Genomic DNA, 23,991 nt, shown 5'->3' on the forward strand with positions numbered 1-23,991 from the left:
CGATATTGTGCATGATTATCATTAAAAACGAAGATTTCGTCAACCTTCTCTATATGCGCTTATATAAATTGCACCTCTTTTGCCAACCAGTGGGCGGAGTCTAAACTTTGCAGGTGCGTGTGACGTCACGCGTTAACTCGTCTATTCATGGTGAGATGGGGAATAGATGGAAATAGTTGGATGAAAAATTTAGTAAATGAAGTCTTATTGAACATTTTTCCACTTCATGTCACAATTGATCTACCCATGTCTGTTCTTGATGGATACCCACTTGCTGACATAACTGAAAGTTGATGTGTATTGCCTAATCTAGCTTGTATTCATATTAATGTTCTAGCTGATTTTTTAGGGTATTTTTACAATTTAACCCTTTCCCTCATAAGAAGCAAAGTGAAAATGGCTATGTGCAAACATCATAAAACCAGAACAGCCTGTAAGTAACTCGCAGTCTGTTCAGGTTGTATGCTGTTTGCTGCTCAGCAGTATCTAAGAAATGGAAATGAAGCCTTAATAACTTGAATCTAGAAATATCTTTAATTAAATTTAACTTTCTTAGGGACTACAAATGCTTCAAAATACGTATCTAAGTGGTGAAGGGTTAAATCAACATGTTTCTTCATTTCAGTTGTCTTTCTTTTTTTAACCTATCTTATTGATTTGTTAAAGCCAGTTTATACAAAATTTATAAAAAAAATGCTTTTAATTCTGCCATGTATTCTTCATCTTACTAAATCATACCACTCCTTGATTATATGTGTCGCGTTCTGAGAAAACTGGGCATTATGCCTGTGTGTAAAGTGTCGTCCCAAATTAGCCTCAGCAGTCCACACAGGCTAATCAGGGACAACAATTTTAGTTTTTATGGTATTTTTTGTTAAAAGGAAGTCCCTTCTTGCCGAAATTCTTGTTTAGGCAGAAAGTGTTGTCCCTGATTAGCCTGTGCAGACTGCACAGGCTAATCTGGGATGGCACTTTATGCACAAGCATTAAGCCCAGTTTTCTCAGAACAAGACTCATATTGTCTAAAAACCACCTGAGTACAAAGTGAAAATACATTCTATATTTGAGCAGCGCTTCAGCAAGACTGGGTATATAATAATTATGCATGTGCAAAAATGTCGTCCCAGATAAGCTTGTTCAGTCCTCATAGGCTTATCAGAATCAGGGAGGACACTTTCTGCCTAAACTGGATTTTCACTAACAAAATACTTCCTTTAACAGAAAATACAATAAAGGAGAAAGTTTTGCCCCTAATAGGCCTGTGCACTTCTCATATTTATTTATAATAGAAGGGAAAGTATATGAGCTATATTGATGGTATATGGTTGGTTTATTGTAAGGGATCATCAACAGCATTTCAACTGGATGTAGATATAAAAACAAATAGCAAGACTCGAGACTTTTGAAAATCTAAGATTTTAAAATTGCATACCCAATTTGCTGTTGTTTTTCCTCTTTAAATCAATATGAGAATCACTCTCAGAATATGGGGCTTTTTTAAATGCATGTGCATAAAGTGTCATCCAAGATTAGCCTGTGCAATTTACACAGGCTTATCTGAGAGGACACTTTCTGCCTAAACTGGATTGTTGGTAAGAAGTGACTTCCTTTAAAGGCCCTATAAAGGTGACAAATCCAATTATTATGTGTATAAACTGGTCTAATTTTTACCGGAATAATTTCAGTTACTCTTGCATAAAAAATGCTTATAACACAGCTTACATGTAGGTGCAACGTTTTCAAGAATTATGGAAGATATACCCGTTTCATAATTGGAATAAATGTTTACAACTTTGCAATGTACCTGGTGTGTAGCCACAAAGAGGTGACGTATGCTAAAAATAGCCGAAAGAAAATTCAATTTTAATTCTATTTTAAACAACTTTTTACCAGCAGAAAGTAACATATTAGATCACTAACAACGTTTTAACCATTTAGAAGAGACCTACTTTGTGAGTGATACCGGAAAACATTGAAAATCATCAATATATTTTTTGGTGACCTGAGTCACTTTCACTTTCCCAAGTAAACACTGTGATGTAAATAAACTGATTGTTTGTAAACACAATTGACTTGGAGGACACTGTATTTTGAGCTCAAAACAAGTTGTATTGCTCATTTTTATGGTTATGTCCAAAAGCATATTATATATATTGTTTTTTGATAACCTTTATAAATAAAATATGAAAAAAATATTTTAAAAATCGGTAAATAATTACGGATCGTCACCTTTATAAGGCTTTTAAACAAAAAATAACTTAAAAGCGGAACCTGTCATCCATGATGAGCCTGTGTGGACTGCACAGGTTTATCTTGTATGGCATTTGACGCACATGCATTACACCCTAACAATGCTCCAGCTAGGATTTGAAAAGGGCAGGGGGGCTTTTTTGTCAAAAGGGCACTTTCGACGCGCAGTATATTGTCAAAAGGGCACTTGCGACACGCAGTATTTTGTGAAAAGGGCACGTTCGAGCGCGCGGGTGTTATAAATAATTGTATTATTCCCATTATTATTAAACCATTAAAATATAATGTCTACAATGAGGATTAAAATAATCACAATGAAATAAGAGATTATTGAATTATCATATGTAAAAAAAAAAAAAAAAAAAAAAAATTTTTTTTTTTTGAGGGGGGGGGGGGAAGGGCGGAGGTTCGGGAGGGCAGGGCGCGGCGCCCTTCGATTTAGGCCTAGCTGGAGCACTGCCCTAATTTCCCAGAGCAAGGCCCACATACAACTTGACCAGATCCAGCAGCATCTCACTCAATCGTGTCAATGAACTGTTCACGCAATTACCAAGTTGAACAGAAAATTACAGCAACACGACAGTTCACAATCTAGTTTAAATTGTTTCACAAGCCAGATGAAATAGAAACATAAACAAACAAAAAATATCTTTAACAAGACTATTGCCAAGCAATAAAAGTCCCATACCGGCTCCACCATTGTCAGAAATTCCACCATTGTCAGAATATTTTTTGTATTTGTGGCCATAGCAACCAGAATTTTTGACGTAGGAACAAAATGAAAGAATGTGCATAATGTCCATATTGCCATCTATCCATGTTTCAAATGTCATGAAAAATATTAAGAACTTTTTAAGTTATCGCAGGATCCAGAAAACCACCATTTTCAGCAGTATTTCTAGCCTATTTGTTGCCATAGCAACCAGAATTTTAGACGTAGGAACAAAATGAAATGACATGCATAATGTCCATATTGCCATCTATCCATGTTCCAAGTTTCATGAAAAAATATTAAGAGCTTTTAAAGTTATCGCAGGATCCAGGATAAAACACCATTTTCAGCAGTATTTCTAGTCTACAGTACAGCCAAAGCGGAACAAACGTATTTCGCGATCCGCAGCGGCAAGGTGAAACAAGTCGATGCTGTGTCAGTCGATGAAGCCGCGTCAGTATGCGGCGGCAAGTCGCATTTCACCGCAAAACTTCGCATCTGTCCACAGAGGCATGCCGCGATCCGCGACATGATGCTGAGTCGATGCGCATCATGAAATAAAAAATCTTTTTAAAATTATTAGTTACATGTAGTTAACAAATTTTGAAAGAACAATTATAATAATAATTAAAATCATAATACATTTATTGTGCGCGGATTGTAATAGCATATACATGTAAGCATAGTTAATGTGTCTGGCCAATTAAGTTTGTTTACCGCTCGTAGTGTATGTATTTCACACATAAACAAGGTCACGTAATTATGTTTTCGCACATACAAGTGGTCAAGGCTCCAGCATATGGTGGATTTATAAATTAATTGCATGTTGATTTTGCTATTATATTTAAGCTGAGAAAATTAGCAGTTTGAAGCCACATCAATAATCAAGACGACGTATTTGTTGTTTTGTTAATTATCAGCTTATTATAACTATTGTTTGAATATGCGTATATAAACACGTTTTATTTTGTTCATATTATACAGTTAATATCGCTACTAATTACCCGATAATCCCGTATATTCCTGTTTTAAAGCAAATGCTGGTAAATATTAACGATACACAAACGTTCTCTATATTTCCTTAAGTATCAAATACATTTTGGCATTTGTTACTATTTATAGAGATGATGAAATAACGTCTAATCGGGGCGTTTTTTTCCCACTGAATACGCGATTTATGCCTGACGTGATGTTCATGTATTTATTCACCACAAAATACACCCAAACTTTCCAAACGACGTTCTACATGTCTGCATAATTTTCGCGTGCTTTTTATGAAACAAAGAATATTTGAGAACTGTTTATTTGATGCTAGAATTTGTCAAAGGTCGCGTTAGCATTAAAATTCGGAAGTGTGTTTCGGATTACAAATTTTATAATTATAATCGAACGAAACATTAACAGTTGCGCGTAATTAATTCTACGCTACACATACATGAATGAACATGTAGGTGGATATCTTTTCACTCGATCCGCCGCGTATGTATGTGGCGGATTTACTCCCCGAAAGTACGCGAGGTTAATACAGACTCGGCGTCGCTGCGCAACGATGCCGAGTGCCACGGCGATACGCCGCGTGAACACACGATTCAGCCGCCGCGTACTAATAATCTGGCTGTGGCGTATCCACGGATTATGTTTGTTCCGCATTGGCTGTACTGTATTTGTTGCCATAGCAAACCAGAATTTTTGACGTATGCACAAAATGAAATGACATGCACAATGTCCATATTGCCATCTATCCATGTTTCAAGTTTCGTGAAAAAATATTAAGAACTTTTAAAGTTATCGCAGGATCCAGAAAAAAACACAATTTTCAGCAGTATTTCTAGTCTAATTGTTGCCATAGCAACCAGAATTGTTGACGTATGAACAAAATAAAACGACATGCATAATGTCAATATTGCCATCTATCCATGTTTCAAGTATCATGAAAAAATATTAAGAACTTTTAAAAGTTATCGCAGGATCCAGAAAAAACACAATTTTCAGCAGTGTTTGTAGTCTATATGTTGCCATAGCAACCAAAATGAAATGACGTGCATAATGTCCATATTGCCATCTATTCATATTTCAAGATTCATGAAACAATATTAAGAACTTTTAAAGTTGTCACAGGATCCAGAAAAGTGTGACGGACGGACAGACGGAGACAAAACCATAAGTCCCCTCCGGTGAAACCGGTAGGGGACTAAAAAGATATCATAAAAAAAGGAGAAACAAATATTTTTTTTTTTGGGGGGGGGGTAGGTGAGAGGGGGGTATCATGTGGGGTTTGGTCATTTATTAGATGATGTTTAAAAAAAAAAAAATTGGGGGGGGGGTGGGGGGTAGGGGGGTGAGAGGGGGGGTATAATGTGGGGTGTGGTAATTTATAAGATGATGTTTTAAAAAAAAAAATCGGCGGGGGGAGCGAGGGGGGGGGGAAGGGATTCTGGGTAGGGGTGTGGGGTATTGTTTGGGTGGAATCCATTGTGGTATTCAGGTTAGTGTTGTTTTGTCAAAGTAATAATAAAATGTGATCATAAATAAAGAAGTTATGGCAATTTAGCAAAATGTTCAATTATCTAAGTGTAAAAGGGGCCATATTTATGTCAAAATGCTTGATACAGTGGTCTGCTCTTGTTTATAGGTTGGGGTCATGTTGGTAAACAAGTATGCAACATATAAATGCAATATGTCAAAGGATATAGGAAATATTTGGGGTAGTACGCAAACTTTAACATAGATTTATCAATAAAATGCATATTCTAAGTATAAAAGGGACCATAATTATGACAAAATGCTTGAAAGCAATATGTCAAGGGACAAAGAAAATATTTGGGGTAGTACGAAAACTTTAACATTTGCACGCTTACGCAGACGCTAACGCAGATAATAGTTGAGCTAAAAATGAACAAAACAAAGTACAAAGAAACATATTTACACTAATAAACGCAAATATGGATTATAATAAATCAAAGACAGATACAGTACAGTCCACGCGTTTTCCCCAATTTCCCACGCTACTTCGCGGGCAGCACCTCCGAGAAAGATTAAGAAAATCCCGCGATACGCGGCGTTTGCATTATTTGGGACTCCGCGGTTACACAAAAGTGACGGACAGAAAAACAGCCGGACGGACAGCCGGACAACGCCAAAACAATATCCCTCCGCCTCTGGTATAATATTTAAACGTTTTAATTTTCTATACAATCTTTATTTTTATGGGCCACAGTATTTAAACAATTTGTAATTACAATGTTTTTATTTCTTATGGCATGCCCAGTAGCACACTGCTAACGCGATGTTGCGCGGCGATCACTGACAAGAACGGAAATTGTCTGCATTTACCGACTAGGCTAAAGTAATACACGCCGCGGGTATTAGCGAACTCGGCTGAACGCCGAGCGTTTTAGCGAGTTCACCTCGCTTTCCAACTCCGCGTAAACACTCGCTAGCAGAAAAAAACGCGGAGGGAGCGTGTTTTTTGGGAAAACGCATGGACTGTACTGTATATTTCCAACACCTATATATTTCCTTAGTATCGCGGGCTACTGCCCTCAAAGCCCTGCTGTATTGATAGTGGTAAACAACTGCGTATCGGTAAAGTGCAATCTAGCCTGTTTTTGTAGTGTTTTGGGTGGCCGCTACGGCATGTAAACAATAGATTCTTTTAATTGTAGGGACATGTGATTAATGCTATACTGCTTCGTAAACTAAGGAGAAACGTTTTGATGTAAAGTTTAGAGGATGTTTTGTATCATGACAGTTTTTTATTTATTGTAATTTACATGTAATTTACAATATATTCATATTTCAGTTCAAATGATATGCATTTAATGTTTTAGTCTGGGAACAAGACTACCAAGGTTTACGTGATTTTTGTATTATTAGACAATGCACAATTCGGGTTTATTCATTTCGGACCTATCATGAATGAAGGTCATCTAAGGTCAAATGTGATGTTATCAGGGGCAGGGGTAAACAGCTACGCCGAAAAAATATTCATCTGGCACACAAAACATCATATCAGTGGTATTGTCAGAGCTCCGGGTATTTTACCCCCTGATATTATTGTTAAAGGATACTTAACTCCTTTGTTTGAGCAATTTTCCATTTCCATAGAAAACTGACATAGTACAAGGCATGTTTAATCTAGAAATATTATTAATTGTCATTAATAAATGCAAACAGAATAAATTTTAAATGATGATACAGGGCCCTCAATCCATTTTAAGGGAAGCGGGTCGCTACCCATAGCAGGGGGAATTTTCGCGGTGTTTAAAAATCCCTTTTTGGGGGATTTTTTTACTTACTCTCTAATTATTACATTTGTACATGTTTGCACTATATTCATTGCTTTTTTCATAATTTAGTATGTTTGACAAAATTACATTAAAATAGAATTGAGATAAAATAATCATAAGACACATCTATTTATTAAAAAAAATAAAATTGTAGGGGTAATTTTTGCTCCAAAAAGGGGAAAAAAAGTATACTTTTCAGGTGGGGGAATGCGGCCGAATTGCGGCCGTGAATTTGACAGATTGAGGGCTCTGTGATATGAACAGACTTTCTTTAAAATATGTTGTATATCTGTAAAGATTGGGTCTTTCTTGCATAAAGTATTCATGAAGTGTATGAATGTCAATGTCACAATGTTTGTCACCACCATGATGTTTGTATTTTTCAGACTTTTTAATTGCTGTGACAATGAGATCGCCTCAAATTATTTTAACAATACTAGAAGCATCATAAGATTGATCTTTATTTACATATTGTAATATACCGTTACTTCATGCAGGAGCCGCTGTTCACTTGAAACGTCCCTTTTTCGAACCTAGAATACGATGGGCCGCCATTTTGATTACAAGGTTCTTTTGATTGACTTACTCTTGGTTCAAAGCTTAACTTACATGTACACCTAGTGGCCTAGTTTTCATCCCATATTGCCTTGTTTTCAAACACGGGAAAGATATCATGGCGGAAAATATTCTAAACAACTTTCATGAAGATTGGCCCATAAAAATGTCCTCTAGAGTGTTAAAAAAGGTTTTACTTTGGCCATATATGGAAACTGCCCCAGCCCCTGGCAGCACTTTTTTTCAACGGACTGTAATCATTTTTGACATTTGCCAAGGTATCATTAGAAACATGCTCAATATAAAGTTTCATAACGAATGAACAAAACAAGAGATGTGTTTGTCAGAAACACAATGCCCCTTTCTGCGCCGCTGTGAAGCCATACATTTGACCTTTGACCTTTAAGGTTGACCTTGACCTTTCACCACTCAAAATGTGCAGCTCAACAAGAAATAAGTAAGAGATTGAATGGAGCAATGATTTTTTTTTATTTTTTTATTTTTGACCTTTGACCTTGAAGGATGACCTTGACCTTTCACCACTCAAAATGAGCAGCTCCTTGAGATACACATGCATGCCTTATATGAAGTTGATGTGTTCAATATTAAAACAGTTTTGATAAAACTTTAATGAAGGTTAAAGTTTTAAGAGAAAAAATACAATGATCTTTGACCTTGAAGGATGACCTTGACCTTGACTTTTCACCACTCAAAATGAGCAGCTCCATGAGATACACATGCAAAAACAATATACCCCCGATCTATCGATCCGGGGGCATAAAAAGTTATGATAAAACTTTAATTACGGTAAAAGTTTTAGGAAAGAAAAATACTATGATATTTGACCATTGACCTTGAAGGATGACCTTGACTTTGACTTTTCACCACTCAAAATGAGCAGCTCCATGAGATACACATGCAGGGTAAATATCAAGTTGCTATGTTCAATATTGAAAAAGTTATCAAACTTTAACCAAGGTTAAGGTTTTGGGACAGAATGACAGACAGGCAGGACAAAAACAATTTATCCCCGATCTATCGATCCGGGGGCATAACAAAATATTGTTGGAGGTTTCAAAAGGTTTGACCTAAGCCATAAAATGAACACTGCCCTGCCTATTGGAAGTTATATTTTTAACAGACTGGAACAAATTTGGTTCTAATGTGTTCACAAGTCTTACTTAAGCCAAACTTGCATAATGGTCTTTTACTGCCCCTTACAACAAAATAGATTATTAAAAATATGAAGATAACACATAAACAAATTTATTAAACATATATATTTGACCATTGATAAAGATGGGTAGTTTAAGAACAATGAACTCTGGTACATTTGTGGAAGAAGCATTCCCTGATCATCAGATTAATGGTAAAAAGGATAATTATTCATCATATTAAAAAAACACCTGACAATGACAGGAGCACAAAAAAATCGTAAAAAAGTGAAAATCAGACTGCCATGAAAATTATTGAATCCACAGTATGCTGAAATAAAAACATGCCACAATAGTTAACTGATGTTCACCTACATCACGAGTGTCAACTGTCCCAAAATTCGAATCCGGAAAATTAGGCCAAGGGTCTGGTTCCCAACAGGGATAAAGGGCAGAGCCCACCCATCTCAATCCCTAACTTATTGTAATTTGTTTTAGTCTCTCTGAGTTTGAATTTCTGGTGAATAAAATGCAACATACATGTATAATAAAACCAGACAATCCATATCACCGCATGTGTATTTGTAATTCTTTAAAAAATAATAAATAAGAATGTCCAAATAAATTTAAATAATTAAAATGAAAAATCTGAAAACGACAGTCTGAAAAAATGCACAGTACCATATTGGCACATTAGATAAAATGTACACATCATTTGATATCAGATATTAAAAGACAGTTACCTAAAAAATACGTAATCAAATATATAATTTTGTTTACTAATTGCAGGGCCCTCAATCTACCAAATCTGCCACCGAAATTTCTGCGGCAGTCCCCCACCTCAATAGTATACTTTTTTCCCCTTTTTTTTTATAGAAAGATGTGTCTCATGATTATTATATCTCAATTCTATTTCAATTTAATCTTTTCAAACATACTAAATTATGAAAAATGCAATGAATATAGTGCAAACATGTACAAATGTAATAATGAGAGAGTAAGTAAAAAAATCCCCCAAAAAGGGTAACGCCGCGAAAACTCCCCCTCCTAAGGGCTGCGGACCCCTTCCCCCAAAGTAGTGTGAGGGCGCTGTATTGCTTGACAATATGCTTTTGCAGTTCTTTACTTTGCTAATCGATCCCTTAAAATATTTCAAGATGGCAGACATTTGCAACTTTTTGTTGACTATTAAGATTTTAGGAAAGAAGCTAAGATTTTCTGTCAGTTATCGTTCATGTCCACGCCATTCCCTTAACAATCAGAAATTAATAAATAAAAGCAAAATCACTACCAAGCCAAAATTCCAGGAATGTTGGGGAAACAATGAAAATATTCCTTTTCAAACGATAGTGCCCATTTGCTCCTACTGCCCCCCCCCAAATCATCGGATTTACCTTAATCTCAGTATTGACCCCGGATGACTAAAATCCAGAGTTCCAGAATAATCTGGACAATTGAACCCCTGCAGTACTTTGTTAGTGGTTACATGTAGGTTAACAAAACAAAGTGGTTATAAAACATTAAGCATGCAAACTTTCTTCATCATGTGTCCTGCAGCTACAAACAAAACCTGTGCAATCAATACTATTTATCCAATTTTAAAATCACTCTAAACCCTCATTCATTCTTAATCACTTTAGTTTACTTTTTTCTTGTAATTATATGTTGTTCTAATTCAGAGGGAAAAGTTCTTTGTTAATCGTATATTTAACCCATTCTACAACATTTGAAAGAGGCTTCATTATGTACATGTATTGTTTAATAACGAAAACCATCTTAATGATAATCACTTTAACTCACTTTTCTTTCCAAACAAAGTTGATTCTAGGTAATATTGTTACACTTTGATCCAGATTATAAGAGTTTTTCTTCTATTTGATCTTGTGACCTAGCATTTGACCATACTTGACGCACTTTCAAAACGAGTTTTAAGAAGATTTTGCAAGAAATGTGATGCCTAGAGTGACAAATGAGGAATATTACTTACTAACAAAAGATAAATGTGTCATGTGTCACTTTGTGCCTAAGTGAGCATACATGTAATTTGGATATGACAATGATAAGATTATATAAAATAATGAAAAAAATGTAAGACAAGAGAGCCAAGATGGCCCTAGTTCGCTCACCTGAAAGGAGTCTGTTCATTCAATCTTTACCAAATGTCAAACTTGACCTAAATGAACCAATGTTTTGACCAACTTTCATGATGATTGGGTAAAAATTGTGACTTCTAGAGTGTTTACAAGGTTTCTCTATAGCCTAATAAGGAAAACTGCCCCGCCCACTGGCGGCCATGTTTTTCAACGGATCGGGACCACTTTTGAACTCAACCAAGATATCATTAAGACAAACATTTTGACAAAGTAACATGAAGATTGGCCATGAAATGTGACTTCTACAGTGTTTACAAGGTTTTTCCTTTTTTTGGACCTAGCAGGGCCCTCAATCTATCAAATCTGCGGGCCAATTTCAGCCGCATTCCCCCACCTGAAAAGTATACTTTTTTCCCATTTTGGGGGGAAAAATTCCCCATGAAATTAAAAAAAACATTTGTTTTTTCTTTTAATAAGATGTGTCTCATGATTATTATATCTCAATTCTATTTCAATTTAATCTTGTCAAACATACTGAATTATGAAAAATGAAATGAATATAGTGCAAACATGTACAAATGTAATAATGAGAGAGTAAGTAAAAAAATCCCCCCAAAAGCGAAACGCCGCGAAAATTCCCCCTAATGAGGTTTGCGACCCGCTTTCCCTAAAATGGATTGAGGGCCCTGCCTAGTGACCTAGTTTTTGACCCGGCACAACCCAGTTTCGAACTCAGCCGAGATTTTATTAGGACAAAGCTTCTGACCAAGTTTCATGAAGATGGGACAAGAAATGTGGCCTCTACGAGCAAATGTTAACGGACAGACGGACATACGACGGACAAAGACCGGTCACAAAAGCTAAAAAGAGATATATTTTCTCTCTCATATGTATTGAGGACTTTGGCAAACAATCTACTTGGCTGCTGTTGTAGCCAGTATTTTAACAATTATTTTGTTCTTCCTCAATGGAGGTCAGCAAGCTGCATGTTAAAATGGAATGAAGGGGTTTCAATACGACCTGGGTTAATCTCCCTCCTATTAAGACTCCTTAGCCCTGGAACTCTATACTTCCTGCCTTTGTTTTAAATTTTACTTTAGCTAAAAACAAGAGATGTGTTTGTCAGAAACACAATGCCCCCTATTGCACCATTTTGAAACAAGAGCACCGCCTTGCGGGTGCAGACCGCTCATCTATTTAAGGTGAAGGGACTCTCATTTTCAATCACAAAGGAGGGAGGGGTGGAGTGAAGAGCGGTGCATTGTGTGGGGGTGTGGACATTTATTACATTTTCTTCCAAAAATGCGAAAAAAAGGAAAAAAAAAATCGGGGGGGGGGGGTGGGGGGGGTGGGGGGGGGGGGGGATTCTTGGGTGCGATGGTTGGACGGTATTTCAAACATAAAATAATAAAAATAAATATTTGTGTTTTTTAACCGTTTCATAAAAAAAATTGGGGGGGGGGGGGTGAGGTGGGGGGGGTATAGTGCGAGGGTGTGGTGGTAATTTGTGAGATGATCTTAAAAAAAAAAAAAAAAAAGGGGGGGGGATTCGGGTGGGGGGAGGGGGGGGATTCGGGTGGGGGGATTCTTGGGTGCGATGGTTGGACGGTATTTCAAACATAAAATAATCAAAATAAATAGTTTTGTTTTTTAACCGTTTAAAAAAAAATTGGGGGGGGGGTGGGGTGGTGGGGGGGGGGGGTATAGTGTGAGGGTGTGGTGGTCATTTGTGAGATGATCTTAAAAAAAAAAAAAAAAAAAAAAAAGGGGGGGGGGGGTTGGGGGGGGGGGGGGGCACGGGCGATGGTTTGGGTGGAGTCTATTGTGGTATGTCAGGTAAGAGTAGTTTTGTCAAAGTATCAATCAAATCTAATCATAAATAAAGAAGTTATGGCAATTTTAGAGAAATTTAATAATTTGACCTTGAGAGTCAAGGTCATTCAAAGGTCAAGGTAAAATTCAACTTGCCAGGTACAGTAACCTCATGATAGCATGAAAGTATTTGAAGTTTGAAAGCAATAGCCTTGATACTTAAGAAGTAAAGTGGATCGAAACACAAAATTTAACCATATATTCAAAGTTACTAAGTCAAAAAAGGGCCATAATTCCGTAAAAATGACATCCAGAGTTATGCAACTTGTCCTTTTACTGTACCCTTATGATAGTTTGCGAGTGTTCCAAGTATGAAAGCAATATCTATGATACTTTAGGGGTAAAGTGGACCAAAACACAAAACTTAACCAAACTTTCAATTTTCTAAGTATAAAGGGCCCATAATTCCGTCCAAATGCCAGTCAGAGTTACATAACTTTGCCTGCACAGTCCCCTTACGGTAGTTAGTAAGTGTTGCAAGTATGAAAGCAATAGCTTTGATACTTAAGGAATAAAATGGACCTTAACACAAAACTTAACCAAAATTTTCAATTTTCTAAGTATAAAAAGGGCACATAATTCTGTCAAAATGCACGCCAGAGTTATCTAACTTTGCCTGCCCAGTCCCCTCATGATAGTAAGTAAGTGTACCAAGTTTGAATGCAATAGCATTGATACTTTCTGAAAAAAGTGGACCTAAACGCAAAACTTAACCAAAATTTTCAATTTTCTAAGTATAAAAAGGGCACATAATTCAGTCAAAATGCACGCCAGAGTTATCTAACTTTGCCTGCCCAGTCCCCTCATGATAGTAAGTAAGTGTACCAAGTTTGAATGCAATAGCATTGATACTTTCTGAGAAAAGTGAACCTAAACGCAAAACTTAACCGGACGCCGACGCAGACGCCGACGCCAAGGTGATGACAATAGCTCATAATTTTTTTTCAAAAAATAGATGAGCTAATAAAATGTCAATATATCATTTATAAGGTTTAGAAATTATATCCCTTTTAAAGCTTTTTACTTCCCTTGGATTGTATATTTTTACTTTTTACTTTGAAAGATGACCTTGACCTTTCACCACTCAAAATGTGCAGCTCCATGAGATACACATGCACGCCAAATATCAAGTTGCTATCTTCAATATTGCAAAAGTTATGGCCAATGTTAAAGTTTTCTGACGGTCTGACGAACGGAAGGACAGACAGTTCAAATGCTATATGCCACCCTACCTGGGGCATAAAAACTGATGAAACTCCGGAAAAAGTTAATGACTTTTCAAGACATGCATGCTAACCAAGCAGACAATGTGAAATAATTCTGAGAATAGCCCAGCTAATAATATATACTACAAACCACAACCCAATTTGATTAATTTGTAATGATAAGACCATCAATTAATTTAACCTTCTCTATTTTATATATCTAATCTTATCTTTAAAAACACACATTTATTTACGCAAGAAATAAAGTTTCACATTGTCTGACGTAACTGAAAGAGTGTAACTGTGTAAGAACGTTAACCCATATCCATGGAAACAGAACAACAAAACGTAAGTTAACTTTAATGTCTGTGACACTTACATTTGGGAATCTAGGGGATACCTAGCAAAATAAACACAGCATTTTCTAGTATAACATTGGAACAAAACACATAACATTACATTTTAAGCATAATTATGTATTCAACATGACTGAAGCATTAAAAACAAAACACATTGAAAGCATGACAATCATAAATAATGCACAGAGGTGATTGCCCTAAGAACCTAGCAAAGGAAGTCATTTCAATTAACCCACATTTTTCACAATTCCCATTCAAAACTTCACTGGAATGTAGAGCAAGGGCAATTTCCATCAAAATTTTCCGAAGAAACCCAGAAATTAATTGAAATCATCAATATTTAGTAGCGTTTCTCTATTTCAAACCAGGGGTGTGATTGTGGTGAAGTCTGAGTGGAAGAAAATTCTGTTGACTGATTTCAACTACCTGAATTACCTGCATTACGCAATGACAAACCTTAAAACAGATTTTTAAATAAACACCATCTTAAACTTATCAACAAGATTTTTTTATGAAAATCTTTTTAAAATCACTAAAAATGTTATGCTAAGTCACCAGTTTTAATTGTGATCACAATCAATTTAGTTTGAGCTAAACGCCTTTCAATTCTACATAAGGTCAACAATGTTACAGTGTTCAACTAACGACAATTTACCACAGTTTACGTAGTTTAATTTTTTTTTCAAATAAATAGAATATGACTTCAGCCTTACCAAGACAGTCGATCTTCTGTACCCATTCAGAATGTGGTATCGCTGTCTGATTTATATCCACAGCTGTTTCTTCCCTTTCCCATTTAAATTTGTTTTTCAATAATTGTTAAATCTCCAAATTGTGTGAGATTCGTTCGTTCGTCTTCATTTACGCTTCACAAAGTCGCCATTTGCAATTGAATCAGCAAAGAAATATGAAAAACATTTAAAAAGACCCGATTTTAATTGAAAGATTGGGAAACGACAGCCAATGACATTGCTCTTTTCAAAAAATGCAAAGACAGAATACCAGTGTAATATGCGGAGAGATTTCGCAGGCCTCGAATTTTTCAGGCCGCTTATGAAATAAACCCGCGGATTCGGTCGTACTTTCTCCCATTTCTTTTTCGAACTTACACGAATCGCGGAAATGAACCAGGACAACCCGATCCGCGGAAAATCACACCCCTGCAAACATCTCTCATTCTCTAGGCTTAGTAAGAGTCTTGCAGCATTAGCCTAACTTTTACTTTTTTTCAAATTTGAATCATCTTTCAAGTCAATTTTTGTAATGAATAAATTGTGGTCTTTACTTAAAAAATGAAAAGTTCTAATTATTCAACTCTTGTTGTTATTACACTTCCTTTTGCTTTGACATTTAGAAGACTCGAACATGACTGTGCGAAATGTTTTTAATTATAATGCACATGTCAACTTAAATATATGCAGGAAAGCAAATGCTTCAAAACTGAAAACGAGTATCGATAAACGGTCTGCTTTATGATGAATTAGCTCGAATGTGTTTTTGTATCAACCAGCAGCCAGATTAGCTCTGCAGAGGGGTAGAAGGCTCTTTTGGCCCCAAGCTTTTTCGGCCCACTCCAAGGGTTTTTTCCTTCTTGAAAAACGGCCCTTTCCCCTCGGATTTTTTTCTCCTCAGCAGGTGAATTTTCCCCTAGATTTCATTATCCCCCCCCCCAAAATTTTTTTTATTTTTTTTTTTACTTTTAAATATATAAGTTTACCTGATCCTGTGTAGAAAAAATAAAAATAAAATATTGCATAATTAAATTATCTGTTGCCTTGAATTTGTTTTAAAAACAGTAAAATATGTTAAATTGAGTATCGACCAACATATTTTAAACAATTTATTCAAATTCAAAATGGGGCTGAAAAAGCCTGGAACTTGGGCCAAATGAGCCTGAAATTGGGGCTGAATGAGCCTTAAAAAATGGGGCCGAAAGAGCGTGGGGCCAAAGGAGCCGACAACCTGCAGAGGCACACTTTCATGTTTGGTTTATGTAGATTTGTGGTCAGCACAAACTGAGAGAGCAAGTATGGGAATACATGCATACAATCACAGTCAGTTCTGAAGCAAAATATAATTGCAAGAGACATTGTAGTTACTAGCATCTTGTTTTGACAATACGATGCTGTCCGGTAATCTTGCCCAGTTAAGGGTCAATAAGACTCAATTGGTTTAAAAACATGTTCTTTTATAAATTGACAACATAATCAGGGAGTTCAATAGACGCAGAATCCTGCGTTTTGACGCGAGCAAATTAAAAACGACTCGCTTTTGACGCAACCCTTTTTTCTGCCGTTCGTCATTATGACGCATAGAAAATTTGACCTGTGCGTCAGTCAGTTAACATCTCGATATCCATGGTAATAAATCCCATTGTGCTCCTAATTGACATTAATGATTCAGTATTTGAAACTCGGTCTATAATCGAAGGAATACCCAGGGCGTTGTTTATCTTGTCTCATCTCTTCAAATACACATGTCACCGTCTAAATAGTGCGTGCGCACTTACTGGGTAATTAGCAGCAGTGATTACGTGATAATCGATTGACAATCCGATAATTACAGGGTTTTTGCAGACTTTGCAGACGGCACGGTTAAAGAAAGTCGGCAAAAATATTTAAAGAAAAAACAAAATTGATCAAACGTCCATTAATTACGTAGATCCACTAGTAAGTCCAGAGAGTTTTGTCAGTTTGTTAATCCACCCATAATTACGAGTAACACCCATCTTATATATACTGGAAGCACAGTTCATTTATTATACTAACAAGTCATAATACTTCACATAAACATTGAGAAAACACATTTCCTTGATTAGATATACTTTATCTGAGTAGAATTAAATTGCTACGTCATGACCTTCGACATTGTAAATGCCGGACGTATTGTAAATTAACATTCAACCCGCATTTAATTAAAAGCTGGCTATTCAACAACAACATATTCAAATTAAAAGTAATGGTTATTCAATAATGGAGAAATCATTAACTGGATTTAATAAACATTTGATTAGGTTTGTTAAACCAGATAACAACAAGGAAAATTTGGATTATTAAAGTTAAACTACTACAGGTAATTAAATTCTTAAGTGTACATATTTCGGACATGTATAGTATTCGGATAAACAGTAATAGATATACTACATGTTCCATGCAGTTAGATTGTGTTTTGTTACAAAAGCTATCATAGGGATGATGATACTATACATGTAATGGTGATAAATATGTGATGAAAAGGTGCTACCCGTACATATCTAAAATTACTTAAATGTGTTAAGACTTAAATGTGTTATGATGAAGTAGATTTTAATGAGCATTTATTATTTTTACAAATAAACATAGTATAGTGATAGAAATAATAAAACTTGTGAAAGGAACATGTTTTGTTTTTGAAAAACTTAGTCGATATTGTTCGCACAAATTATTTATATTTTGTCATTATCTTTGTGTACCATTTTATTAAAATATGTTGTGTTATGTATCCTGGTATTGTTATTTAATAATTAAAGCAGTATAACTTTTTAAGATATTGTGTTACTCTTAAAGCATCTTTTTATCTAAAAAAAAATGAATAACACAGACAAAAACACAATTAACGCGCTTCAAAATTGACCCCAGCATTTTTTAATTTAACTCCTCAAAATTTCAATCCAGGGGTCATTGACTCCTGGTTTCTAAAATCTATTGAAATCCCTGATAATATCTAAATTTATTATGGAAATTATAAATTCATAGGCTAATTAACATAAAAATATCTGATTAATTCAGTGAAGTACTGTCCGATTTGATTTCAAAACAAACATGACTCACCTCATTTTCAAACAATCACAGTGTCCGGTAATCTTGCACACTTTCTGTAATGACCTCGTTTAGGCAAAATTATAGACACAGGGTTCGACATTAACTTTTTTTACAGCAAGACCGTCGGACCAGCTCTTCTTAAAATGTACTAGCCCGAACCTGATGTCTACTAGACCATAAATGACATAGCAAATGAACACAATTGTGTCATGTAACTGTTGAATCAGGATTTATCAGTAAATAATCAGTGAACACCAGATTTTTTATGCATATACATGTAGTAAAACAATAAAATAACCCTTTTTTTGCTTTTCTTCGTCAAATTCAAGCCATGGGAACTGACTCGATTTTCCATCTAGGACAAAATTGACGTTTTCGTGTTTCTTCATATTTACGTTTCGTGTCAGTTAAGCGTCAGATTCTTTTTTATTAACTGATTTGTCGGACAAAAATCCGAACTTGAACAAAGCCATTCTTTAAATTACATTATTATGTCTGCTACGCAAAAATGTTTACATTGACGATACTGATTTTCGATAGAAGTCCTAAAATCATGCTCTACAGTTTTACGACACTGTAGAAAATCATTAATATTCATGACAACTTGACCAATTGAAACAAGCAATTTCTGCAGGAAGCTCTCCTTTGCGTCTAAAAATAGCGATGAATCATGTGAATGCTTCGCGCTTATTTAAATATACTAGTTTTGTTTTAATGTAAATAACAGATACAAGAGTAATTTTACACATTAAAAGTAAAGGTTTTCACAGCAGTTATTTATAGTTATATGAATCAGTATAGATTTTTTTTAAATTTATGTACGACCAGTCGGACAAGCTAGCCCGCAGTTTTACTAGCCCGACCACCGATCTTACTAGACAATGTCTGTCGGACCTGCCTTAGTGTCGACCCTGAGACATATGGTGTCCAATTATTGACAACATTCCAGAAAAATACTTTTAAAATCAGTTTGTAAAACCATTGAAACTAAATGTGGATTTCTAGGCAGTGATTTTTTTTGCTCAAATTTACAGCCGAATTTCGGCTGCTTCCCAATCGCAAAAATACACGTTTTTTCCCAAAATTCTGACCAAAATTTCCCAAAAAAAGCCCAACTGCCAAAAAAAAAAAAAAAAAAAATATTTTTTTTTTTTTTTTTTTTTTTTTTTTTTTTAGAAAGAAGTCTCATATAACTTAATTATGATTTCTTAAATCTAGGTCTCAACTTTATTTTTTTTTAATCTTACAAAATATATAACTTGAAATCAGTCATTTTTGTCCATAAATCATTCCCAAACTTGCCACTTTTATTGATTAAAAAAAAAAAAACAATTTGACCAGACTCCTTTTCTAGAAAACTCCCTGAACATGCACTTAAAAACAATATCACTTCTGTTACTTATAATCCTATTTATAATGCTTAATTTTTCCCAATTTCATGGTTTATCGCGCTATTTTTCCCAATTTCACGGATTATCGCGCTAATTTTCCCAATTCAAAAGGCACAGGCTGTAACAAATTAAAGCAAAAAAAATCACTGCTAGGGCAGTTTTTGTTCACTACAAATCAACAAATAAAATAGTCACTAGTAATAGTGTACAATTAATAAAAAAGTACCGGTATGCACGAAAATAATGTTTATGCATAACAGGTTTGATTTTACCACGATCATGCTTCCATAGTTTACAGAAAATATCAAAACTAGGCCATTGCACATGCGGAGATGATACCAAATTGGTTTGACTGAATGGCAGGAAATAATGACTACGTGAAATAATTGACTATGTCGGTCTATTGCGATATATTTTCATGGCCAAAAATACCATAACTGATTGGATAATGTGCAATGGAATGCTAAATTACATGTTGGATTTATGACTTCTTTATTTAAAGTTTGAAAATGCTAAAGACTGCAGGGAATTTGTGATTCATTTGGAATGTATCGTAAGTGGGCCAGTGTTTACGATGTTTAGATAGGGATGACGCAACCAGTGTTTAAATGCGGTGTTTAAATGTTATTATCGAATTTTATTTTGCATGGAATACGTACCTTTTAAATCCATTAATTATTAAAAATGTGAATTTCCATCTTTCATCACTAAAGAAAACTTTTTGTCATCTGCGAGATTCGCAAATGCGAAGTGCGCAAGATTACCGGACGCGCAAGATTACCGGACTTAACTGTACAATAAATGATCACACAAGATGCCACAAGCAGTCAAATTCTGCCTGTTTACTCCACCCACCTTGGTATTGTTATGCATTTTGTGGATGGATCTTGCTGGGTTACAGCTTTCTCTAGTTCGTCTAGTCCACCTGTTTTCTTAAGTTTTTTCACCAAGCTTTTGACAGCTTTCTCTGACCATTTGTCTTCTTTTTCTGAATCACATTTTTTCAAACTCAACAGACGCTTGACAATTGGAGGTGTAAACGGGGAAAAACTAGACATGGTGGACGTTTGAAGCTAATCGCCTTGGTAGTTGTGGCAGTTTAGTCATCGGTTGAAAGAAAAAGGCAGTGCATGGGCTAAAACCATTCCATTTTGTTCGAAATTCTCACTTTCATTTTTTCAGTCAACTCCGCCATAACATTGACCTTAGGACACAATGTTTTTGCGCCACCAAATAAGTTTTAAATATTTGCAAAATTCTTTTTGAAATTTCTGTACAAGCACCTTTAAAAAATAATCGGTATTTACCGTTATAAATACGTCTTGTTTTTTTAAATGTGTAAAAAATTACTTACTTTCAAAAGTATAATTATAACTGACAAATGCGTAGTAATATCTTGACATTTAGGAAACAATCTACTAAATTTCCGATGACGAACTGGTTACACTCCACAAATGTGACGAACCGGTTACAATCTGGGACTGTTGCGAACAACCACACTGAAAGAAACTGTCGAACATTTTTGACATTAGAAAGAAGAGGTACAGACAAAAACTTAACAACATTATCCCACTTCTTTTGAAAAATATTGACTTTTAGCGGGGATTTCGGTAATTCTACATTCGCCCACAGAGTACCGAACTCCCCAAAATTTACATCTGAAAGTGTCAAAAAAATCATTTGTATTCTTGGTTTTTGGCTTTGCTTGAATGTTTACGTGCAAAAAATAATATTAATGTTAATTATTAAGCACACTTGACAGCATAAGTTGCCTCTTATGGGGGATTTCGGTAATTCTACATTCGCCCGCCGAGTACCGAAATCCCCCATATTCACGCCTTACAGGGTCAATATGTCATCGGTATGATTGTTTCTTGGCATCGCATAACTGTTGATGTACAAATAATGATATTAATATAAATTTTTAAGCACTCTTGACACCATACGCTGCCTCTTAGCGGGGATTTCTGTACTTCTACACAAGAGCATAGACGAGCGCCGGTACCGAAATCCTCACTGTACAAACATGCAAGAGTAAAAAAAAATCATTATAGTGCTTACTTATTGTAAAAATCAGTCAGACAGACAAAAAACTATCAACAATATCCCCTGGTGACTTCTGTTGAAAAATTATCACTGAGGCCAGGGATTTCGGTAATTCTACATTCGCCCGCCGAGTACCGAAATCCGCCATATTCACGCCTTACAGGGTCAATATGTCATCGGTATGATTGTTTCTTGGCATCGCATAACTGTTGATGTACAAATAATGATATTAATATTATTTTTAAGCACTCTTGACATCATACGCTGCCTCTTAGCGGGGATTTCTGTAATTCTACACAAGAGCATAGACACGCGCCGGTACCGAAATCCCCGCTGTATAAACCTGCAAGAGTCAAAAGAATCATTATATTGCTTACTTATTGTAGAAATCAGTCAGACAGACAAAAAACTATCAACAATATCCCCTTTGGTGACTTCTGTTGAAAAATTATCACTTAGGCCAGGGATTTCGGTAATTCTACATTCGCCCGCCGAGTACCGAAATCCCCCATATTCACGCCTTACAGGGTCAATATGTCATCGGTATGATTGTTTCTTGGCATCGCATAACTGTTGGTGAACACATAATGATATTAATATTATTTTTTAAGCACTCTTGACATCATACGCTGCCTCTTAGCAACAATATCCCCTTTGGTGACTTCGGTTGAAAAAGTATCACTTATGCCAGGGATTTCGGTAATTCTACATTCGCCCGCCGAGTACACTGCACGGTAATGTCCAGCCGTCAGTCATAATTATGCTGACCTTCGGTTAAACCCGCCCTACACCAGCATCAGCATCCAGCGTTGCAGACGCAGCGTGTGTGGCGCGTGGCCGGGTTTCGCTCGTGAACAGTCCCTAGTATGACGCTGGGCTGTATGTACATGTATTTCCGAGTGTGTGTGTGTGTGTGTGTGTTGTGTGATAATAAATATATAAACAAACTCAGTCTATATCTTAACCCTCCCTATACGGGTCTGAAACATTACATTGGCGACGAGGATTAATGTGTTTACATGGCTCTTTCGAGTGTTGATAGATTTTCAGTATCTAGTGACAGCCATTCCGTTGGAATACGATGGGACAAATATGACGGTAACAAATTAGGAAACTTGTTCGTTGGATTGAGCATCGATTCAAAAAAGCGAAGGAAGGCGTTATTACTACATTATGCAGGTGACGAGGTGTATGACATTTACGAGACTTTGGATTTAGAAGGCAACGATTCGAATTACGATGAGACGAAAGCGGCGCTAAAACGACATTTTTCGTCAAATACAAACACGGAATTCGAGAAATTTGATTTTCGAAACCTGAAGCAGCAGCAAGGTGAATCGTTAGATCAATTCACGACAAGTCTCCGTCAAAAAGCAATGAAATGTGCCTTCGCTAACAACGATGACGAAATAAAAAGCCAATTTATCCAAGGTGTATTGTCACAGAAACTGCGAATCAAATGTATCGAGTCTTCCCACAAGCCTTTGTCCGATCTGTTGAAAATTGCAAGAACGATGGATTTAGCCAAAGCCCAAGCAGAAAGTATGTCTCGCGACCAGCATGGATCACATGAGCATGTAGATAAAATCCACAGACGACCAACGACGACGTCAAAGCCGAATCCGTCTGAGCGAAATACACATAAACCGCACATCGCCAAGAAAACTCAAGTCAGATACGTAGGGCATCGTCTTGCAGAAATTGTGGTAAACCGTATCCACACCAGTGACCAGAACGGTCGCTGCCCGGCAATCGGATCTAAGTGTTACTACTGTCACAAGGATAACCACTTCATTGCAGTGTGTAGAAAAAGGCTCCAATCAGGCCAGCGACAAGTGCGGGAGATTAATGCAGAGCTGGATTTCGAGTCCCTGGGCCGAGACTCGAACTCGGAAGAGGAGCACCTATACGGATTATCTGTAAACGCTATCGGCAATAAAAAGGTACCACTCATAAAACTTACAATACAAGGTGTAAAAACAAGTGTACTGGTAGATACCGGAAGTAGCATCAATGTGGTGTCCGAGTCAATTCTGTCAAAAATTATGCCGCGTCCGATACCCCGAAAAGTTCAAATAAAAGCATACGCGTTCGGTCAAAATATATCTCTGCCGGTTCAGAACACATACACACTCACCATCGAGTCAGACAAGAAATTCAGACAACATATCGACGGACCAACGCCGTGGGTGTCAAACCTAGTTGTAGCTCCACAGCCGAATGCACCAAAGGAAATTCGTCTATGTGTCGACATGCTCAAAACCA

General features: G+C 36.2%; 1 protein-coding gene across 3 annotated transcripts in view; it reads right to left on the reverse strand.

Moving 5' to 3' along the window:
• The window catches only part of LOC127869250 (mothers against decapentaplegic homolog 3-like), a 52,738-nt gene extending 31,666 nt beyond the window's left edge, over positions 1 to 21,072 (reverse strand). The window contains exons 1-2 of one of the 3 annotated variants that reach the window (XM_052411632.1): positions 20,536 to 21,072; positions 14,510 to 14,530 (exon numbers count right to left, since the gene is read on the reverse strand). In XM_052411632.1, the coding sequence (XP_052267592.1) occupies positions 14,510 to 14,530; positions 20,536 to 20,738 (224 nt within the window). In that variant the 5' untranslated portion in view covers positions 20,739 to 21,072. Of the gene's footprint in view, positions 1 to 14,509; positions 14,531 to 15,202; positions 15,306 to 20,535 lie in introns of those variants that run through there. The other 2 variants (XM_052411634.1, XM_052411633.1) reach the window with 2 other exon arrangements.
• Between the last annotated feature and the right edge of the window lie 2,919 nt (positions 21,073 to 23,991).

This window comes from Dreissena polymorpha, chromosome 2 (assembly GCF_020536995.1).
Source record: "Dreissena polymorpha isolate Duluth1 chromosome 2, UMN_Dpol_1.0, whole genome shotgun sequence".
Lineage (NCBI taxonomy): Eukaryota > Metazoa > Mollusca > Bivalvia > Myida > Dreissenidae > Dreissena > Dreissena polymorpha.